General features: G+C 63.7%; 3 protein-coding genes across 6 annotated transcripts; all 3 read right to left on the reverse strand.

Annotated features, from left to right (window-relative positions):
- Positions 1 to 2,292: 2,292 nt before the first annotated feature.
- CHRNG (cholinergic receptor nicotinic gamma subunit) lies at positions 2,293 to 8,127 on the reverse strand. Of its 2 annotated transcripts, XM_063339699.1 has the most exons (12): positions 7,456 to 8,127; positions 6,897 to 7,036; positions 6,733 to 6,777; positions 6,413 to 6,522; positions 6,162 to 6,317; positions 5,798 to 5,895; positions 4,788 to 4,991; positions 4,422 to 4,536; positions 4,043 to 4,157; positions 3,522 to 3,726; positions 3,286 to 3,419; positions 2,892 to 3,203 (listed from the first exon to the last, which is right to left on the reverse strand). In XM_063339699.1, exons 1-12 carry the CDS (start codon positions 7,496 to 7,498, stop codon positions 3,036 to 3,038), a joined length of 1,533 nt encoding a protein of 510 aa, XP_063195769.1. In that variant the 5' UTR covers positions 7,499 to 8,127; the 3' UTR covers positions 2,892 to 3,035. The 2 variants fall into 2 exon arrangements, with proteins under 2 accessions (XP_063195768.1, XP_063195769.1); XM_063339698.1 differs by having other exon boundaries at positions 2,293 to 3,419.
- A 108-nt stretch (positions 8,128 to 8,235) lies between these two features.
- CHRND (cholinergic receptor nicotinic delta subunit) lies at positions 8,236 to 12,738 on the reverse strand. Of its 3 annotated transcripts, none has more exons than XM_063339844.1 (12): positions 12,540 to 12,738; positions 11,715 to 11,860; positions 11,482 to 11,526; positions 11,271 to 11,380; positions 11,000 to 11,155; positions 10,650 to 10,765; positions 10,222 to 10,422; positions 9,768 to 9,879; positions 9,531 to 9,645; positions 9,113 to 9,314; positions 8,889 to 9,007; positions 8,236 to 8,800 (listed from the first exon to the last, which is right to left on the reverse strand). In XM_063339844.1, exons 1-12 carry the CDS (start codon positions 12,589 to 12,591, stop codon positions 8,618 to 8,620), a joined length of 1,557 nt encoding a protein of 518 aa, XP_063195914.1. In that variant the 5' UTR covers positions 12,592 to 12,738; the 3' UTR covers positions 8,236 to 8,617. The 3 variants fall into 3 exon arrangements, with proteins under 3 accessions (XP_063195914.1, XP_063195916.1, XP_063195915.1); XM_063339846.1 differs by having other exon boundaries at positions 11,715 to 11,903; positions 12,540 to 12,627; XM_063339845.1 differs by having other exon boundaries at positions 11,715 to 11,998; positions 12,540 to 12,558.
- A 715-nt stretch (positions 12,739 to 13,453) lies between these two features.
- PRSS56 (serine protease 56) lies at positions 13,454 to 20,208 on the reverse strand. The gene is made up of 17 exons (XM_063339244.1): positions 20,064 to 20,208; positions 19,103 to 19,264; positions 18,283 to 18,480; positions 17,679 to 17,732; positions 17,139 to 17,328; positions 16,936 to 17,044; positions 16,693 to 16,852; positions 16,404 to 16,546; positions 16,109 to 16,268; positions 15,799 to 15,987; positions 15,530 to 15,691; positions 15,319 to 15,382; positions 14,898 to 15,060; positions 14,327 to 14,504; positions 14,163 to 14,240; positions 13,755 to 13,861; positions 13,454 to 13,627 (listed from the first exon to the last, which is right to left on the reverse strand). Exons 1-17 carry the CDS (start codon positions 20,206 to 20,208, stop codon positions 13,454 to 13,456), a joined length of 2,436 nt encoding a protein of 811 aa, XP_063195314.1.
- Between the last annotated feature and the right edge of the window lie 326 nt (positions 20,209 to 20,534).

A 20,534-nucleotide genomic window follows, 5' to 3' on the forward strand; every position in this document is an offset into this window, starting at 1 on the left:
GCTGTGTTCGCCCTTAAATACACTTTGAGAGTGAGCTGTGGAAGAGCCCTTCCCTGGGGGGCTGTTCCTTTCTTCCTGCTGCCGCTGTGATTGAGATTTGAAGGAACTCAGCACTGTTTCCTCTTGCTCAGCCTTGAAGAGAGCTTGGGGCGTGAAGTTTGTCCTCTTTAAGGCTACAACTTTTCCTGAGGTCAGGAGAAAAGCGGTGTTTGATCTGTTCCAAGCACCAGGTTTGGTGCCTCCTTTGGCTTGGAGAGAGATGGAGCCAGACCAGGTTTTGAGAAGGGCTTTTAGGTTGTGGTCTACCGTGTCCTGCTAATAGGAGTGGTGAAAAGGTAGCCATGGGGTTGTTGGCAGGGAGCCTCTGTCATGCTCTAGAAAAAGGTTTCAGATCCTCTTCATTCAGGAAGCAAGCCTGGAGCCATGGGAGCCACAAATCTGCGGTGAGTCATGACCTTCCCTGCTCTCCTCATCCTGAAGGCTTTGTTTATCCTTAAACTTGTTCAGATAACTTTGCGAAAACCTGCAGGGTTTTGAACACCTTTGAGCCCTGGAGCCCAGCCCCAGGGATTTTCTTTCAGCAGGGGATGCTGGTCTGTGGTGGGTTCATGGGCCCTGAGTGTCTCTGACTACAGCGGTCAAGTGGGGGCTGATGACTGGACTGGGCTTGGCTGGGGGGCTCAGGGAGTGGTGGTGGGGCTCCACTGGGTGTTTCCAAGGGGGAGCTAAGGAGGAAATCTGCTTTCCAGCCTACAGACAGAAAGGAGTCCCTGGTTTTGGAGGGGAGTGTTCGGGGGATGCTTGGAGGGGGTTGTTGTCCCTTCTTAGCGCTTCTTGATGGGGCATGGGCATGTGGGGCTTATGCTGGACTGGGGGGGCTTTTCCTCTCTCGCTGCACTCCCCCCAGCACCCCCCCAGCTCTAGCAGGGTGACCTGCAAGGTATTCTCCCACCGGCTCCTGCAAGACACATCTGCTACCTGGGGCCCGTGGCATCCCAGCTGCTGCCTTTTTTGTTTTTGTCCTTGTCTCTGATGTGGTGATAAACCCCAGGGACCTCCCGAGGGCAGGTGAAACCACTGCTTGGGGATGGTGGAGAACACGGTCTCAGTTGTGTGCTCCTGGCAGGCTGGAAGAGCTCATCCCTTTCCAGTTGTGCTGTATGGACGTGCTGGGGACTGAGCTCTCCTGGAAGAAGCTGCAGGTCTGTGGAGTGGGGAGAAGTGGGTGACAGTCCCTGGCACTGCTCAGAGCCCCCTTGCCCTTGAGACTGGCAGCAGGGTGAGGGGGAGACAGGAATCAGTGGGCCAGGCAAAGACAGACCGGAGCTCATTAATTCTGCACCTTCTTTGGGAGGGAGAGCCCAGGGGCAGGGGATATGCCTGGTGCTGTGGTTTGGGCAGCTGACAGCAGCTCCTGGCTCTCGCAGGACACTAGGCCAGGGCAGCTTGTCCCTTCATCCGCTGTGGGGCTGGGGAGAGGATGTCGCTGTGGGGGAGCGGGGGTGCTGTGCAAGAGTACAGTGGCCCAGGACCTGGTTGCCTCACCCGAGTGCCCACAGGGCTGCCCCCATGGAAGGTGACCCAGGCAGGGGGACAGGAGGCAGGACCCAGCCAGGGCACTGGGTGCGTGGTGAGCTCCTCTGGGCACCCCTGCCTGTGTTGGTGGGCACCATCCCTGCCTGCTTCAAAGCGCCAGCCTGGAGTGCCGAATCCACCCGGTCTCAGTGCTCTGGGTATCACGCACCTCCTGGGAATGGGGCAGGAAAAGCCACCTTGCAGAGAGTACAGGCAGGCTGGCACAGCTGGAGGGTGGCTCCTGGCCATGACCAGACTGCAGGCGTCCAAGAGGTGATGTCTCAGTTGTTGGGTGTTTGTCTGCCTCCTCCACCCATGCCCATAGTGCCCTCACCTCTGGCAGGCAATGCCAGGTGCCAGTTGCAGGCAGTGGCCAACTGGTTTTCTCCCAGCAGCAGCAGCAGAGGCAGCCGGTGCTGGGATGGTGAGGCTGATGGAGACACAGCATTTCCTGGAGCCGGGCGCTGGTGGTGTGAGCTGGACCACAGAGGAGCAGATGTTGCCCGCTGCTGCTCCCAGGCTGACCTCCCGCATCTCCCCCGCCAGCAGGGACAAAGCTGCAGGGGCCTCAGAGGTCAGTGAGGGGCACAGGGGGGACGCGGCTTTGCTGGGATGGGAGGAAGGGGCTGTGCTTGACAGAGATGATCCTGTGGGGCAAGGAGGGACGGAAGGGGAGGGAGTCATGTGATGATGCTTGTAGCAGGGTGGGGGCCAAGGGGCACCCAACTCTGAGGGGGTTTGGCTGCCTGGCGACCCAGGGTCTTCCCACCCCAAGTTGCTTGCTAGGGAGCAGAGACAGCAATTCGGCTGCCCTCCAGGAGCCATGGCCGGGGCATAAACGGAGGGAGAAATTACCTGCCCCTAATCCCATTTGTGGCTCCATCGCTGCCCCAGGATGGGGGGCTGTATCCATGATTCCTGCCCCGTTGCCACCATTGTCATGGCAAGGGACGCCAGGGGCCCCATTTGCCCTGGGCTTGAAGGTGGGAATTTGCAGTGGGGTAATGTAGCTCTTGCTGCCAGTGCTGGTGCACGGCCCATAGGATGACTGACTGCTCCGGTTCCCTCGTCTTGTCTCTCAGTGTCCTTGTGGGGTGCTGGGACAGAACCGTGTGGCATAGGGGTCTGTGGCCAGCCTGCATGGGTGACACATCCAGCCTGTCCGAGAGGGCTAACCCCATCAGTGGGCATGCAGCAATGATGCCACCAGTGATGCTCATGAGACTGCTGCGGGCTTTACTTCCATGTTCAGCACAAGCACAGCCACCCTGTGCTTCCCCCCTTCCCCGTCGCCACCACTGCTGGGGGGTGGCAAAACCCCACCACCCCCAGTCCTCCTCCAGCGCTGTGCTTGGCACCAAGAGCTGCTGTGCCCACAGGGTTCTCAGCCGGGCAGGCTGGTCGGGGGGCACCCAGCCCCTGGCTCCAGCGGCAGGAGGGCTGGGAGCTGCCTGTGGGCATCACTCTGGCAGGTACTGCTTGGGGTCCCCAGGAAAGGGCAGGGCGGGCGCCTGGTTGAAGTGAGCCATGAGGAAGATGCCGATGGTGCCGCACACGAAGAGGGAGGCCATGATGAGGAAGCAGACACGGTCGATCACCCGTCCCACCAGCATCCACTCTTCGCTCTCCTGCCAGTGGCACAGGGAGGGAGGTGAGGGCTGCCTCCGCTGCCCCCCACGAGGGTCCCGCACCGCCCTGGCTCAAACTCACACTGCTGAAGTCGTTCTGCTCCCGTGTGGCATTGGCAATGTAGTTGCAGGCGTCCACGCAGGCGCGGATCTCGGGCCCCGCTTCCTCCAGGCTCTGGCAGAACTCCTGGGCACTGCTACTATCCAGGCCACGTCCTATGGGCAGTGGAGCCGGCACAGTGGACACAGGTGAGCACATGGCCGCCTGGCACATCACCCAACCTTGTGGGGAGCTGCCAACCCCCCAGGCACACTCACCGATCTTCTCCAGAACAGTTTTCATCAGCCCATCCCTCTCCTTCTGCTTCTCAAAGAGCAGCTCGGTCCGGGCTTTCCAGAGCATGTACTCATCAGCTTTCACCATGAGCCCCAGGGAGCTGCGTCTCCGGGCGGCTCGTGGTGGCCCCGATGTCTCCTCTGGCATGTGCATGCCCAGGTAGCGGGGCAGGAGATGCAGGCACACCTGGGCACAACGTCACCCATGGGGACCTGACCCCCCAAACACTGCCCAGGGCACCCAGTGGGTGTGATCAATTCCCTTCTCATCTCCTGGAGCATCCCCATGGGATACTTCTGTGCCACTGGGATGCTGGGTGTGTTGGCACCCATTGCTCCCCAGTGTTTGGAGGGGTTTGGTGGCACACTGTGGTCCCTTAGGGACATCTTGGAGGTCCCTCTTTGTGCCAGGACTTGCACTCAGGTGTGAGAGACATAGCCTCTGTCCCCAAATACCCACCCCATTCCTCATGTGTAAGGGGTAGGGGGACAACGGCGGGTACCTGGCGCACTCTCTGGGACATGGAGTGAGTGTTGGGTGTTCTCAGTGAGACGTTGAGGACGATGACAGCATTCACCACAATCACCACTGTCACCACCATGAGGAAGGTCAGGTACCTGGGGAGGGGGCATGGGGCCTCACATGGGGCTGCTGAACCACAGGCTATGGGCATGTAAGATCCCTCTTGCTGCTCTCCTGGGCTGGAAACTGAGGACCAGCAGCGGGACACGGGCGTGTGATAGCCCTGTGCCAGCCCTGCCTGGGGGTTATTTCTGGGCCAGGCTCCTGTCCCTGGGCACTGGCTGCTGCACGGCACCCAGAGACCCCGCTGGCATGGTGTGGCAGCAGGGCTGGCACCCCCGTCCCGGTGCATCACTTACTTCCCGATGAGAGGCACAGCTTGGGAGGTCTCAGGCACCTTCTGGGCAATGAGGAAGAGGAAGACGGTCTGGGCCAGGAGGACGTTGATGGAGACGGTGCATTTCTGCCCACCCGCTGCCAAGGAAGGGGGGAAGGCAGAGGTTGGCACGGGGCGGTGGTGTGGGCATTGCCCTTCTTCGGCCAAGCCCTGCCACAAGACTTTAACTGTGAGGTACCTCAAAATTCACCACCACCCCCCTCAAATATCACAGGAGTGCATGGCACTGATGGTCCCCAAGCACAGAGGGACAATGAGCCCTTCCTCGCCTGTCCCTACCCACCTTGCACATCCCTGTGCCCCTCATGGGCATGACACCAGCATGTACCTTTGGCAGGCAGAAAGTAGACCAGCACAGCCATGGCGGAGATGAGGACACAGGGCACGATGATGTTGATGATGTAGAAGAGCGGCTTGCGCTGGATGATGAGGTAGAAGATGACCTGCTGGTACTGGGTGTCATCTGGGGTGAAGTGCTCCGAATTGATGATTTTCCGAGCAGGGCGGTGCTTGATGGCCCATTCACCATTCTCTGCCGTGTGGTGGTGCCACGTGAGTCCCACCACCCTGCTGGGGTTAATGGGGCTACCAGGCCCTTGGCCTGGGGCAGGGAGGAAGTGGAAGGCTGGTGCTTGGTGTGGACCTCATGGGGCACCCAGGCTGGGCACGGTGTGGGCAAAGGTGCTAGAGCTGCTGGGGAGGGGGATGAGAACTGCGGAGTGTGTCAGGTGCCTGGGCAAAATACCCCTAAAAGCTGTTGGAGGGGGCAGCTGAGCAGCTTTGAGGCATCTCGAGCTCCTCGGGGGCTCCCAGGGTGTTACATGGGGGGCTGGGGTACCCCCGTCTCCCTGTCCCCAGGGTGCCACGGGGGGAACCCGAGCGTGACGCTGGGTGACGGCGTGCTGTTTTTCCCCGCCGTCTGCGGGAGCGATAGATTTTTCCCAATCAAGATCGCAGCTCGGGCCGGTAATGAAAAAATAAATCTCACTGCCCGAAAAGCATTTTGTTCCTTCAATATGCAATTAAAATGTGATGGAAAACGTCATCGTTTGGCCGTGACAGCTACGTTCCCGGCATCAATCAAGCTCCCAGGAGCAGTGCTCTTCGGGAGCGGCTGCCAAGCGGCGAGAGCCTGGAGCTGGGGGAGCTGGGGGGGTTAGAAAAACAAATCTCTCCCACACTCCCGCTTCCACTAATAACTTAAGTGCACAGGTAATGGCGGGAGCTGCTAATAGCCCCCGCAGCCCTGCTTTTGGCAGCCACCGGCATAGCACCAGACCTGTTGGGTGTCCCCCGTGGCAGGACGCTCTCATGCCACTGGGACAGCCACGGTGTTACCTGTGAAAGCCTCAGGGTCGATGGAGATCCACTCCACGGTCTGGCCTTCCTCCACCGTCAGCAGCAGGTTGATTTCGTTGGCACTGTAGGTCTGGGACCTGGGGAAAGACGGGGGGTTGGCGGCACAGGCTGGCATGCACCAGGTCACGCCGGCCACCTCCAGCCCTGCTTTGGGGGGCTTGGCTTGGCCAAGGCGCCTCCTGCCACCAGTGAGGTGCCAGGGGACAGGTAGGTGGCACTCATCTGCCCTGGGGCTCATTGCCCTGGGTCAAAGGTAGACATCCCGTGTCAATCCCTTGTGTCCCAGCAGGACCCAACGGATGGCCCCGGCCGTGGTGCCCGTGCGTGCCCAGCTGGTGCTCACTGGAAAACCATGGTGCAGTTCTGCCAGTCGAAGGGGAAATAGGTGACGTGGATGGAGCAGACGCTGCGGTAGATGGCGGGGGGCAGCCAATAGATGCTGCCATCGGGGGACACCAGCACGTTGGTGTAGAGGGTGATTTCGAATGTCCCGTCGATGCTGCGGGGGAAAGGGTGGGCTCAGCCCCAAACCGTGCCTGGGGGGCTGCTGCCACTCCCTGTGCAGCGTTATGTCCCCATTGCCCCGTCACCTACTTGTTCTCCAGGACGATGTCGGGCAGCCAGACCATAGTGGAGGGCACCCGCAGCAGCTGGATGTTGTCGTATTTCTCGGGGTCCCACCGCAGGCGATAATCGGACCATTGCTGGGGGGAGGGGAGCAAAGAGGGGGTTCACAGTGCTCCCTGAGGCAGGGGAGCTTGTGAGCTGCCTGTCCCATGCTGCGCCCAAAATGGGCTCAGTTGGGGGCACCCACAAAAAGGGGTGCTGATTACGGCGCCAACCCTCCACGGGGTGTCACCCTGAGATCCAAACGTGGCCCAGGGGGGGTCCTGTGTGGATGTAAGAGGTCTCACCATCTCGATCCAGACGTTGGTGGTGAGGGTCTCCTCCCGTTCGTTCTGACAAGGAAGGAAGGAAGCGGGGGGTGGTTTTAGCACCCTGCCCACCTCTGCCCCCTGCTCACATCTGGGGGCAAATCCCATCCCACTGTGGGGACCAGGGGAAGGGGACATCTCACCAAGGAGATGAGGTTGGTGAGGGTGAGCTTGAGGGTGACATCGATGATCTGGTCCCCGCGCAGGGCTGGGCGCAGGTTCTGGTTGTAGTTGGTCATGAGGTCCTGGAGCAGCTTCTCCTCCTGGTTCCTGCAGCTCACGCCTGGGGAGGGCGTGAGCCATGGGGGCACCCCGGGGTGGGGACGGTGGGGCCACCGATGCCCCAGGGACTTGCCAGTGAAGGTGGTGGGGGGATGGGGTGCGCATGGGGAGGGGATGCCCACGCGTGTGTTACTGTGGGTGTGCACACGCAGCTGTGCGTGCCTGACGGTGTGTATCAGCGTCCCAGCACACAAGCGGGAGAGTTATGCGTCCCCCCCATGTCCCCCCCACATCCCCCGCTCTGCTCACCCCAGGGACCTCTCCAGGGCAGGACACGGGGACAGCAGGCTGCCAGTGTGGGGACAACCCGGTGGGACGGTGCACGGCACTGTACACCCATGGGTGACAAACCCCCAAGGGAAAACGCAAGGGACGACCGGGTGCCCCCCCAGGCCTCCCCCCTGGGCGGACAGCCCTTACCTGCCAGGGCGCAGAGGGCAAGGAGGAGGCTGTGGCAGCGCATGGCGGTGGCGCAGGGGCTGGGGCTCCACTCGTTCGCCTGCGCGGCGATGTTCTGGGCCTGGCGCCCGGTGGGACAGGACAGCTGTCCCCCGCCACCGTCAGCTGTTCCCAACAGCCACAGGGGCCAGGGAGGGACAGGGGACCACCCACCCTACCCCCGCCCCCCCTGCTAGTGGGGTGATGCCAGTTTGCTGGGAAGCTGCTCCGGCATTTTGTGCCAGGGGGCTTGGAATTGGGTCTGGGGGCAAAATGAGCTCCGTGCCTTGGTTTCCCCATGTCACGCACAGAGGGATGCATCTCCCTGCAGTGGAAACCCAGGCGCCCATGGGTCATAGCAAAGGAGTGCCTCCTGCAAGCACCCCCAGGAGTGCCCTGTTCCCCCCGCCGTGGCGATGGCTGTCCTCAGGGTGTAGGGTGGGGAAGGAGCAGGCAAGACCCACCATGTCAGCCTGGGGAGTGATGCCCGCCTTGGCAGTCCAAATCCTGCCAGGGTCTGTGTAGGGGGGCCGAGGGGGGGAATGAGATTCCTGGCGCAGCAGAGAGGATGTGACAGCTGTCCCAGGCCACTGCCGGTGGGGGGGATGTCAGCTGTGCTCCCTGAAACCGGAGCCTTGTCATTCCGCTGCTGAGCTGGGGAAGGAGATATCCTTCTCGGTCCCCAGCCGTGATGGGGTGTGCCGGGGGGACACTTGTGGGTCTGGCTGGGGGGCGATGGGGACGGGGGGCGATGTGGGCACTAATGGCATCTCTGCCCACTGCAGTGGGTCTGCAGGGGATGGTGCCATGCTGGGGGGAGATCCATCCCGTTCCCCAGCCCATTCTGTCCTGAGTGCCCAGCCCCGTGGGCATAGCAGGGCTGGTACCACCACATCCCCTCTGGGAAACACCCTTCCAGCCACAGCTGAGGACCACCGTGCTCAGGACACCCAACAGCACCCATTTCCTGGGTGGGCATCACCCTTCCCAAGGCACACACAGTGCTCAGGTTGGGCACTGTGCCGGGGGGGGACATTGAGAGCAGCCACCAGCTCAGTGCCCCACGGGTGGGAAGTACCCAGCTTTATTTTCCCAAGCCAAGTCAGGTGAGTGTGGGGCTGGCACATGGCACCCCCACACACCCCTAGGTGAAGCGCTTGTTCTCCTCCCGGTAGTCGTAGGGGTCTCCTGCGAAGGGCAGTGGTGGGGGGTGGTTGTAGATGCCCACGAGGAAGATCCAGAGCGTGCCCACCACCAGCATGGGGGTGATGAGGAAGAGGCAGAGGCGGTCCAGGGTCCGGGCCACGCGGTTCCAGTTGTCCTTCTCCTGGGGAAGGAGCCGGGAGCCGGGCAGTGGGGGACACAGCAGGCACAGGGAGCCCCTCTGCCCCCCGCCATGTGTCCACAGCCCCCACCTCGTTGTAGCTGTTTTTCTCCCGCATGTGCTTGACGATGAAGTTGGCACCATCAATGACGGGTTTTATGTGCTCATAGAGCTGCTCCTCGCCTGTGTCCGTGCCCAGCGGCGCCAGACCTGGGGGCGAGGAAGGTGGTGAAATGGGCTCTGAGGGGCTGCCACCCCTGGAGACCCCCGCTCCGCTGCCCTTCCCCATGTCCCCACAGAGGGCCCGAGGCTCACGTGCAGGGGTGACGCGGCTGGCCAGCCCATGCCGCTCCGACTGCTTCTCGAACATGAGCTCACTGCGGGACTTGACGCTGAAGTACTCCTCTGCCTTGGCGATGTAGCCGGCCGAGCTGCAGCGCCGGATGCACGGGGCGCTGGCCGGGCTCTCGGCCGGCTGCGACATGCCCAGCAGGCGAGGCAGACTCTCAAGGAAGACCTGGGACACAGGAGGGGATGTCAGGTCCCTTGGCCACCCCTTCGGGACACCTTTTCCCCACCTTCTGCCCTCAACCTGGTCACGCAATCCCTTGGGGTGGTGCAGGTGGGACATCCCAATGCAACGCTGGGGCTGTGCTTTTTGCCCCCCTCTGTGGGGCACGGTACCACTCCTGCACCCACCAGGTGACCCACCTCAGCCCAGCACCCCACTCACCTCTTTGACCCAGTCAGACATGATATGGGTGCTGGGGGTGCGGAAATGGAAGTTGAGGACCACGACGCAGATCATCACCACAGCCGTCACCAACAGCATGATGAAAAGAAGGTACCTGTGGGGGACATGGACATGGGGCTGGTATTGTCACAGGGGCTGGGCACAGGCAGAGCTGCCCTCTGGCACCCTGGGGACCCTGCGATGTCCCCACTGCACCCAGCAGTGCCCAGGACTCACTTGCCAATGAGGGGTATGGCGTGGGAGGTGGCAGGCAGGCGCTGGGAGATGAGCAGAAGGAAGACGGACTGGGCCAGGAGCACCGAGATCACCAGGGTCATCTTCTCACCACCTGGAGAGCAGGTGAGCTCAGAGAAAACCCTGCACCATGTCCCCCTCCCAGTGCCAGGATTGCCCTCCCCGTGTCCCACTATACAGTGCCCCATATAGGGTTTTCTATTATGGGGGTACCCCAGGGTGCCACATGGGCTATCCTTTGCCCAAGTGTGACCCTGCCAGGATGCCAGCGTGCTGGGTTGATGGTGTCTTGCGTGAGGGACTCCCAGTACCAGAATGTCCCCATGCTGGGTATTGGGGTGTCCCCATACCCCAGGACCTGGTGCAGGTGTGGGATATGGAGGTGCTCCATGGGGTAACCCCCAGACCCAAGGTGGGTGTCGTGGGGCCCACTCACTGTCGGCAGGCAGGTAGAATACAAGGATGGCCATGAAGGCGATGAGAATGCAGGGTGTGACGATGTTGATGACATAGAATAGCGGTTTGCGCTTGATGATGAGGTAGAAGGTGATGTCCTGGTGCTCGCTGCTCTCAAGGGGGTTTTCAGGGTGGATGTTCTTGCGGGCCGGGCGGTGGATGATTTCCCATTCCCCATTCTCTGCCAGGGCACATGGGAGAGCACATGGCATGCGAGGCACCCGCCATGCCCATCCTCACCAGTCCCACCAGCACCTGGTTTCCCCATCCTGGGTCTGGGTAGCTCCAAGCCTGGTGGGATGGGTACCAGGGTGTCTCCATGGCAGGGTGCCCCAATGTCAGGGTGCCCCCGAGCCCCGTACAGGGTGTCCTGCTGCCACAGAACACAGCAGAGAGCACAAGCATTACCCGTGAAGCCTTCGGGGTCGATGATGATCCACTCCACGGGGTAATCCTTGCCGGTCTCTGGGTCACTATCCGTCTTCAAGTGCATGTTGATCTCCAGGGCACTGTATGCCAGCGAACTACTCCGTGGCCAGTGGGGACAGGCAGTGAGTGTCTGTGCCTGCTGCCTGTTACCCACCATCCACCCACCCTGACCTCCAGCATGATGGACTCGGGCCACCAAGTCGCCTGCAAACCCCACCTTACTGTGCCCCAACAGCAAGTGAAGTCGCTGGCAGCAGCAGGCCCCGCAGGGGGCTGGGATGCCCACCCTGCCACCCGCCCCTGCCCTGCCCCAGCCTGCCCCCCGGCACCTGAATTTGAGGGTGCAGTTCTGCCAGTCGAAGGGGAAGAAGTCGACATTGATGGGACAGGTGCTGCGGAAGATGGCGGGTGGCAGCCAGTAGACGGAGCCCGTGTTGTAGATGAGGACGTTGCAGTAGTAGGCGATCTCGAAGAGCCCATCGTTGCTGCACCGGGTGAGAACCAAGGTGATGGCAGGGCTGGTGCGGGGCAGGGGAAGCCCCGGGCATGCACTGGGTACAGCTCGGGTGATATAGGGGGGGAAACTGAGTCACGGCTCACTTGTTCTCCAGGACTATCTCAGGCAGCCACAGCATGTCCGGCGGCAGGCGGAGCACCTCGATGTCCCCAAACTCAGACTTGTTCCACTGCAGGCGGTAATCAGTCCAGCCCTGCAAGGGGGAATCCCTAGGTCACCCCCTCACCATGCTGGCCCACCCCATTGACCGTGCCTCGGGGCACAACTGATGCTATGATGCCTGTCTCTACTCACGTGTTCAAGCCATACATTGGTGGTAAGCGTCTCATCCACCTCTTTCTGCAATGACAGCGTGGGACAGTGAGATACCAGGGCCATGCCCAGCTGCCTTCCCCTCCACAGCCTGGGATCCCCAGCCCTCACCAGTTTGGGGCAGTGGCCCCAGGGCTCCCCCCCACCGAGCCAGCCCTGGGGGTGAGGCATGGCTGGAGCTCACCCCACGGTAGGCACTCCCTGCTGGGGCTCACCAGCGAGATGAGGTTGGAGAGGGTGAGGGCCAGGTAGACGTCCACAACCTCATCGATGGAGACAACGGGGCGCACCTCCTTGTTGTAACCCTTCTCCTCGAAGAGGTGGTGGATGAGCCGCTCCTCCTGGTTCATGCAGAGCCCGCCTGGGGGTGTGGGGTCAGGCAAACCAGGGGGCTAAGGGGGTTACTGGGCCCAGTGACACCCCACAGGGATGTTTGGTGAGGACAGGGTGACGTAAGGATGAAGGAGACAGGAGGAGGCCAGGACACTGCATGTCTGTGCTGCACAGGGGCACGGACATGGGGCGTGCAGCAATGACACACGTGTAGGTACGTGAGCACACGCGGGTATGGGACAAGGATATGGGCATGGACACAGAGGGACACACAGATACAGACCCAGCACACACACGGACACGCAGACATGAGACACTTGGGTAGAGACGCGATGGCACTGTGCACGTAGGTGAATGCACACACAGAGGCACACATGGACCCAGTGTATGCAGGGACACGTGGCCATAGATGTGGCGTCACTGTGGATGCAGACAGGCACACAGAGGGACACACAGACACAGCAACACTGTGCACAGACAGACGCACAGCCGGCCCAGGCAAGGACATGGCTCTGGGTGGCACAGCCAGGACAGAAGCGCGGGGGATGCTCAGTGATAGGACTCTGCCAGGCGATACCCAAAATGCAGCCCTGGGGACACTTGTGACCAGCTTGGACCCTGCCACCCCACCAACCCCATCGAGAGGATCCAGAACCCCCCCCAGCAACGGAGCAACCCCGTGCCCAAGACCCCGGGTCCCCTCTCACCCGACAGCAGCAGCGCCCCGAGCAGGGCCAGCCACCCCGGCAGGTCCCCCATTCGGTGCCGGCGGTGTCCTCGCGCAGTGCCAGGCCCTGGCCACCTCCCCGTCTGGCCTGGCCCAGCGGATGTCCGGCTGTCGGCCGGAGCGGGAGATGGATGGTGCCAGGTGCTGAGGGGGAAGGGTGCCGGCACTGGACACCCGCTCCCACCCCTCTCTTCCGGCACCCCCCACGCCCGGAGAAGGGGAGATGGGCAGGCACAACTGGCCTTGCCGGCCCCACGGGTGTCAGCCCATCACCCTGCGTCCGGGCACCCCAGCATGGGCATTGCTGGGCACTGGGAGGAGCAGTCCCTTCCCCACGCCACGCTGCTCGGGGGCGGCAGGCTCCCCCCGAGCAGGAGAGGTTGGTACCCACCGATGCCCAGGGGCAGGAACCGAGGGTGGGGGCGTTGCTTTGGGGGACAGGGGAATGGGAAGGGGGATGCAATGGGATGTCATATCCCCCATGAAAAGTCCCCCCGCTGGTGCCCGCCTTGCTGACACTGCGTGGCACAGCACTTGCTTCACACTTGCCAGCAACTGGAAAATAGAGCCCTTCTTTATTGAAAAATAAACCTTTCTCTGTACAAATAAATAAGAGCCTCTGGGGGAAATGGGGCAGGCTTGCCAAGGTTGGGGCCCGGGGGGAGAGGAGGGCTGTAATCACAGTCTGAGATAGTCCAGGTGCCCCCCAGCACCCCGTTGCCCTGGGGGGGTCGGGCAGTGCTGGAGGGATGAGGGAAGCCGAGGCATGACGGGGGACAAAAGGGTGGAAGGGCCTGAGCTGGGGAGGGGGCTGTGTTTGAAGTACATGAGAGACCCCTGCCCCAGCGCCCCATCCCCATGCTGGCATGGCGCCCCAGGGCACCGCAGGCGCCACTAGGTTTTCAGTGTCTCGAGCGCCAGAGCGACAAGGCCGGGCATGCTGCGGGCCAACGAGTCGCTCTCCAGCCCCACGAGGCCAGCAAAGGCCGTGGGGCGGCCCCCCACCGTGGCCCGCACCTGCGCCCGGTACAGCCCCTTGCCGTTTTTGGAGCTCAAGTCCACCAGGATCTGTGGGGAGATGACAACACCGTGAGACCCAGGGAGGTCAGAGGCATGGCGGGATGGTGATGGTCTGGGGGTGGCACCACCTGGCTGCTGGGGCAGGGGTCTCGGAGCAGCTGGACGGGACACTCACCTCCTGGAAGGTCATGGCCAGGTCTGTCTCGGGCACCCGCAGCACCCAGGCGTACAGCTCCCGCACCGCACCCACCCGCACCACCGACTCATTGAGGCCGGGGCAGGCTGCAGCCCCGGGGACGGGCAGGAGAGAGATGGAGGGGGGGACGTCAGGGGTATGCTGAGGACTGGGACAGGTCACAGGGGCACTTTGCTGCTGCCCACCCCGGGGAGGAGCACCCATGCTCTGGGGACGCTGAGGAGCAGGGGCAGAGGGTCGCTGTGGAGGGGGGTATGGCCGAGGGCTGTCCCACTGACATGCGACAGCCAGCCCTGGGACAGGGGTGCGAAGCCGAGGCCAGGCTTGCCAATGTCCCCATGGTGGCAGGTGGCATCCTGCAGTGGCCAGGGGCTGTGGGGTGCTTACCTCTGCCTGCGCCTGCCTCCTCCTCCACCCCTGGCAGCTCCGTGGGCACCAGCTCGCGTTTCTGCCTCGGTGCAGACCCTGCCAAGGGGAGAGGTTTGAAAACCTTGGTGGGGACATGGCCAATGGGCACTGCCTGGGCATGGATGGACATCCCACTGGCCCACCGGCCCCGGTCCCCCCAGGCTCCCAGGGCTCACAGCTTGTTGCAGGTGTCCCCGCCAGCTCTGCAGGTGCCCATCGTGGCTCCGTGCCTTCAAGAGGAGTGCCAAGGTCCAGCTCTGCCCGCAGCTGGGCAAGGAAGGCTCGTCCTTGTCCCACCAGCTCCTCCACCAGCTCCTCACCCTGCTGAAGGGAAGCGGGGACAGGGTAAGCAGTGGGGCACCCATGGGGCACCCATGCACAGTGGCAGAGCACAGGGCACAGCTGGTGTCGGATGGGGCACTGGGACATGCAACAACTTTATGGCTGTGTTGGGTCAGATCCTAAGCTGCGGGGTCAACCCGTGGCTGGCACCGCACTGGTTGGACTGGGAGCACTGGTTTCAGCTGGGCAGGGGGAGATGCCCCTTCTGTGGTAGCAGAGTGGGAAATGCAGAGAAACCTCTGTGGCTGCACAGGGGACAATGGGCCCAAGGGATGTCACGAGGGGACACAGGAGGACTGCTGGGCTTTCGCCCCTGGTGGCACTATCACCAGAGGAGCAGGGGCTCTCCCCAGCCCGTTCCTCCCCAAATACCTGCAAGAAGAGCCACGTCTCCCCGGAGAGCTGCCCCCTGTCCAGGGTGGGTGCCAGGGGGCTGCCCCCCGCCATGGCCCTCAGCGCCTCCACCCAGTCCTGCAGCCGGGGTCCCACGGTCCCGAAGATCCCTGCAAAGGGGGGTGGCCACCCGGCCCCCTGCCTGCAAGCACAGCAGGGTGAGCTCAGGCAGGCGCCCCGTGGCACCCATCCCCTGGGCAGTGCCACCCCCTGCCCTGCGCAGCCCTGGTGGGATCTGGGTGGCCCTGGGCACCCTGGGGGTCCGTGTCCACCTCCCTCTGGGTGTGCCCTGGCTGCAGGAAGAGTAGGATCCCAATGCTGTCCCCAAAAAGCCATGTCAGTGCCCACAAGTATCTTGCCACCAAACCCTTTAGTCGCCCTGTGGCCCACCATGCCTTACCTGGTTGGGGGTCTCCGGGGTCCCTCTGCTGTGGGGCTGGGCTGCCCCCCTGCCACAGCCAGGCCTGTGGGGACGAGAAGGGAACAGGAAGGACGAGGGGTAGGGGAGCCCCACGGGGGTGCCAGGGCAGGCTGCTGGTTACCCAGCCACCAGCATGGGGGACACTGATGGGGCCCCAAGCAGGCATGGGGTGGCACAGCCAGGAAGGTACCTGGGGCATCCCTGCGGATGCGGTGGGAGAAGAGATGCCCGTAGATCTTGCCCAGGAGCTGGGGCAGGGTGCGGGTGAGGAAGGAGAAGTCGAACTGGTTTCGGATGAAGTCCCCAGCCCGGCGCAGGAGATCCACCAAGGTCTGGGCGTAGGAGTGCAGCTCTGCAGGTGCAGCGGGAGAGCCATAGCCCCGGCACCGCACCAGACCCACGCCACCAGAAATGGGGTCCCTCCCTGCGCCCCCACCCCAACACGACCCCCTGGCTCACCGCATCGCCTTGTCCTGGCGCGGCAGGTCTCCTCGGCCAGGCGGGCACAGGTGGCCCGGCCCTGGGGGTCCCGGCAGGACCCGGCGTAGAAGGCACAGAGGCGGGCGCGCTCGGGCGGCTGCTGCTCGGGGGGCAGCTGGGCCAGTGCCAGCAGGTCGAAGCAGCTCGGTTCCCGGCTGCCAGGGGCGGCTGCAAGGGCACCGGGGCTGCCATGAGGTGCTGAGCCCTTCCCTGGGGCGATACATCCCTGCAGCATCCCAGGCACCCACGGCCAGCCCTGTTTCCCCCTGGCACGGCCGGTGGCACTCACGGTCCATCTGGAGGCTGAGCCAGTCCACGAAGGCAGCGACACGGGTGTAGACGCCCGGTTTGCCCCGCTCACCGCAGCCATCACCCCACGAGGTGATGCCGTAGAGGATGAAGTGGTGCGAGGAGGGGTCTTGGCATGCTAGCGGGCCCCCCGAGTCACCCTGGGGGGGATGCCTATGTGTCGGTTGGAGGTGGGACCCTGACAGCGCTGCCGGGCTGCAGTGCATGCCCAGCACCACGTGCCATGAGAGATTTTTTGAGTTTTGGGTCTAGCAGACCCCAGCCCTGGGCATTACCTGGCAGGAGTCGATGCCCCCAGACAAGTACCCGGCACAGAACATGGCGCTGGTGAGCAGATCCCTGCCCAGGGCACCCCGGCATGTCTCCTGGCTGAGCAGGGGCACCCGCGCCTCCATCACCACGTCGGCTGCCGGCCCCTCTGCCAGGCAAGACACCCGTTACAGGGTGCCCCATGCCCAGGGACCCCCCTCTCTTCTGCATCCCCCTGCCCTGGCTTGGTGCATCGGCACTGGGCACCGAGGGGGATGCTCCGTAGACCCCCATGGGTGTCAGGGTGGCACCTACCTTCATAGAGGGACCCCCAGCCCGCGATGTAGCAGGCAGTGCCCGGGCTTGGCTCCACAGGGCTACTGGGCAGGCAGACAGGGCTGATGGTGGGCGAGGGGGCCAGTGGTGCCGCCAGCTCCAGCAGTGCCAGGTCCCCGTGAAACGTCTTGGGGTTAAACTGGAAGGAGACAGGGGTGTTGGGGCGGGGGGGGAGTCTGGGGCGTGCACAGGGAGGTTGAGGGGGTGCCCATCTCCACCGACCTTGGGGTGAGGCAGGATGCGCCGGACGGGCACTGCCCTCTCGCCCGCATCCAGCTTGCCCAGCTCATGGTCGCCCACCACCACCGTCCACGCCAGCTCATTCCGGTTCCTGGCAGGATGGGGGGCAGCGAGTTAGGGGGGTGTAAGGCTGCCCTCCCTCTGCAGGGACAGCATCCCTACACTGCCGTGCCCCCCCACCATACCCGGCGAAGCAGTGCGCCGCGGTGAGGACCCAGGAGCGCCCCACCAGCACCCCTCCGCACATCAGCTCCCCGTGGAGCCGCACCGACACCAGCCAGGGCCAGGCCCCCCGCGGGGCCGCGCTGCCACCCATGATCCGTCCTCGGGGGGCCGTGGTGTTGGCTTGGGGGCCCCCACGATGTCCGCAGCTCCCTGGGGGACAAAGCCGGGGTGAGAGGGGCGGTCCCACAGCCCCGCTCCTGGGATGCCCCCTCTCCCAGGCGGGCATGGGGTGGCTGGGCACAGCGGTGCTGGGATGGCCATGGCAGGCAGAGGGGGTGGTGGGCGACCCCCGAGGAGGGGGTCAGGCCGCGCCGGGCGCGCTGTCAAGCCTCATCGTGCTCACGGAGGCGAGCGGGCGGCGGGCCGGGGGCACCCCGCAGCCCGGCAGCTGCCGACGCTAACCTCTGCCCCCCGGCCCAGCAGGCAGCCGGGGGGCTGGGGGCGCCTGCCGGCTTGAGGGGGTGGGGTGGGGTGGGCACCGCGGGGCCACCCCGGCTCACCTGGCATTGCCGCCTCTGCTGGTGCATTGGGGCCCGGGGCTGCAGCTTCCATCCCTACAGGGACAGGTTGTCATGGCATGTCACTCCCACCCCCCCGACCCTCCCGATACCACCACCATGTCCCTGCTGTCCCCAATTCTTGCTGGCTCCTCTCAGTGTCCCCCAGATCCCCATCATCCTGAACAAGCACCCCCATCCCCCCCTCGGTGTCCTTGTCAACCCAGTGCCTCAGTGATCCCAGTCTCTCTGTCACCCCCCTCGCCCTGTTCCCCCACACTCCCCTCTTCCACCCCAGGTTCTCCATCACCCCTCAACACCCTGTCCACCCCGACTTGCTCCATCCGTCCCAGTGCCTCTATCCCTCAAATCTCCACATCTCACCCCAGATCCCTCCATGCCCCTCCATCTCCCCATCCCACCAGAGATCCCCCATCACCCTACTGTACCCCCACCTCCCCGGTCTCCTCACCCAGCACGCCCTGTCACCCCCAGTGCCCCATATCCCCTCCGGGCAATCCCAGGCGTCCCTTGGGGATGCCTCATTTGTTATTGTAGGGTCTCCCCTCTCCAGGAGGAGCCAGGGGCGATGTGGGTGCCCACTCACGGCACTCCTGGAGGCGGTGGCGGCAGAGCCGGGCGCTGAGCGGGGCGCAGGTGTGCTGGGCCCCCTCGGGTGGACACAGGCGCTGGTAGGGGGCACAGGCCTGGCTCAGTGCCCAGTTGCGCTGGGCCAGTTCGGGCAGCGCCTGGGCATCCAGCAGGGCCTGGCAACTGGGTGGCATGGCGGGGGGCACGGCTGGCGCTGCAAGGATAGCAAAGGGCTGTGGGCATCCCCATGTCCTCCCTGCCCACCTCCGCCCAGGCCACCCTGGGATCTGCTTTGGGGTGGGTGGGAAAGGGGCGTGATGGGGCTGTGGTGCTGGCATATTTTGGTAGGTTCTCCTGGGTGCTGGGATATGTTTTTGGGGAGATCTCTGAGAAGGAGACAAGGGATTAGGCAATGTTTTAGGTAGGGTCCAGGTGACTTTTGGGTAGGATCTAGAGAAGGTGGGAAACTGCCTGGTTAGTGTCTCTGAGTGGTGTTTGGGTAGGGTGTCTAGCAGTTAGGGGTATGTTTGAGGCTGGGCGCTGTTTTGGTAAAGCCTATAGGGTGAAGCCTATAAAGGCGCTGTTTGGGTAGGGTCTTGGGGTGTCATTTTGGTAGGATTTCTAGGGGATGAGGTTGGTAGGGACCCAAAGAAATATTTGGGAAGTGTTTCCGGGCATGGATCTATGTTTGGGTAGGATCTCCTGGGCATGGGGTGGTATTTGGATAGGGACCCGTGGCAGCATTTGGGTAGGGACCCCACGCAGTACTTGGATGGGTCTGTTTGGGTATGGTCTCCCGGGGATGGGGCAGTGGGGGCCATGGGACCATGACTCACGTGGGCAGCGGCGGGTGAGGTTGGCGCAGGGCGGGAAGAGGCAGGGGGCACAGAGCCCGCAGGCGCCCTGCTGCCGCTGCTGCTCGGCCAGCGCCCGCTCCAGTGCCAGCAGCGCGCTCCTCAGTGCCGCCTCCAGCACCAGCGTCCCCCGGCTCGATAGCGCTGCAGGGCACATGCAGGGTGCTCAGACCCCCGGTGCCCCCACCACTGACCCCACCGTGACCACAGGGTGCCCCCAGCCCGCCTGTGCCTGTGCCCCGATATGGCCATAGTGAGTATGAGGCTTGGCATGGCCTGTTAGCATTGCCTAGGGTGACAGGCATAAGTGTCACCTCCCTGATGGGGTTGGCACATGGGTACAGGGTGTTTGCCCGGGTCTGTGTGTGCCCGTTGTATGAGGAGACCCTGTGAGCACACACGTGGGCATGCAGCGGGGTGTGAGCCCCCGCGGGTGTCCCCATGTGTGTCTGTGTGCGTGTACCTCGGTGCACACCTGTGCCTGCACCGTGGGCGCACACTTGTGTGCCCGTGTCTGCATGTCCCTGCATGTGCCCATGTGTGTGCAGTCCTGTGCATGACCTGCGTGTGCATCCCCATGTGTGCCCGTACCTGTCCCCACCTGTCCCCACCCACAGCCACCCTCCTGCTGGCCATGCCAGGGCAGAGGGTCCCCCGGGGCTGGCACAGGTACTGAGGCAGGAGGGAGAACTGGCGGCTGTGGGGCATGAACACACCACTCCCTGAAACCCTGGTGTCCCCAGGTGCCATGGGCAGCGCTTGCCAGCCAGTGCAGGCAGCGTGGGCATGCCCCAGGGGCTGGAGGGCTTTGCCAGGGACCCAGGCATCCTGTTTGCCCTTCCCCACTTCCTGAGAGTGAATCTAGGAGTCCTGGCTCCTACAGCCGCCCCGTCCGCAGCCAAACCCTCCCGCAAAGATGACCCTGTCCCCGTGCCCCACTGACCTTGCAAGACGCTGGCCGGCATGGGGTACAGCCCCTGGCCCAGGGGGGCTCCCCCCGCCAGCTGCAGCAGCATCAGCAGCAGCGCCGGGGGGACCAGGTGGACCCCGAGGAGAGCGCCCCGCATCCTCTTTCCTCTTCGCTCCATCCCCGGGCGGGCAAAGGGGGGCAGGAGGGGGGAGCCCCCGAAATGCCCGAGGCGGGCGAGGAGGGATGGATATATACGGTGCCCCCCGGGCGGTGGGAGGAGAGAGGGGCCGGGGGAGCACAAACAGGCGAGTTCATTAATGTCGCGCCAAGATGCCAGCTCGGGGCGGGGGGCGGCGGGGGGGGCGCAGCCGGGGCTTCAATGCCGCCTTTGTCCGACGGGGCCTCCGGGCGGGCAGCATCAGACGGGCGCTGCGCTCCGGCGCTGCCCGCGGCCCTTGATCATTTTCACGCCAAGCCCCGGCCGCGCCACCCTCCCTCCTGCGG

The sequence above is a fragment of the Chroicocephalus ridibundus genome, chromosome 6 (assembly GCF_963924245.1).
Source record: "Chroicocephalus ridibundus chromosome 6, bChrRid1.1, whole genome shotgun sequence".
Classification (NCBI taxonomy): domain Eukaryota; kingdom Metazoa; phylum Chordata; class Aves; order Charadriiformes; family Laridae; genus Chroicocephalus; species Chroicocephalus ridibundus.

Bases quoted from the DNA above. Each gene is read 5' to 3' on its own strand.
- CHRNG (XM_063339698.1), bottom strand. From the start codon at position 7,498: ATGCGCTGCCACAGCCTCCTCCTTGCCCTCTGCGCCCTGGCAG. The intron at 6,778-6,896 runs GTGAGATGTCCC...CTTCCTTGTCAG, and splicing joins TCACCAACCTCATCTCCTTG to AACGAACGGGAGGAGACCCT. The intron at 3,727-4,042 runs GTACCCGCCGTT...CGTTGTGCCCAG, and splicing joins TGTCCCAGAGAGTGCGCCAG to GTGTGCCTGCATCTCCTGCC.
- CHRND (XM_063339844.1), bottom strand. From the start codon at position 12,591: ATGGGGGACCTGCCGGGGTGGCTGGCCCTGCTCGGGGCGCTGCTGCTG. The intron at 11,156-11,270 runs GTGAGCCGTGAC...CACCCGGTGCAG, and splicing joins GAGATAGTCCTGGAGAACAA to CAACGATGGGCTCTTCGAGA. The intron at 10,423-10,649 runs GTAATGCTTGTG...GTGCCCTGGCAG, and splicing joins CGACCCCGAAGGCTTCACGG to AGAATGGGGAATGGGAAATC.
- PRSS56 (XM_063339244.1), bottom strand. From the start codon at position 20,208: ATGGAGCGAAGAGGAAAGAGGATGCGGGGCGCTCTCCTCGGGGTCCAC. The intron at 15,988-16,108 runs GTGAGTGCCACC...GTGCCCTTGCAG, and splicing joins GCTCAGCCTCCAGATGGACC to CCGCCCCTGGCAGCCGGGAA. The intron at 15,692-15,798 runs GTGAGCCAGGGG...CTGCACCTGCAG, and splicing joins CGCCAGGACAAGGCGATGCG to AGCTGCACTCCTACGCCCAG.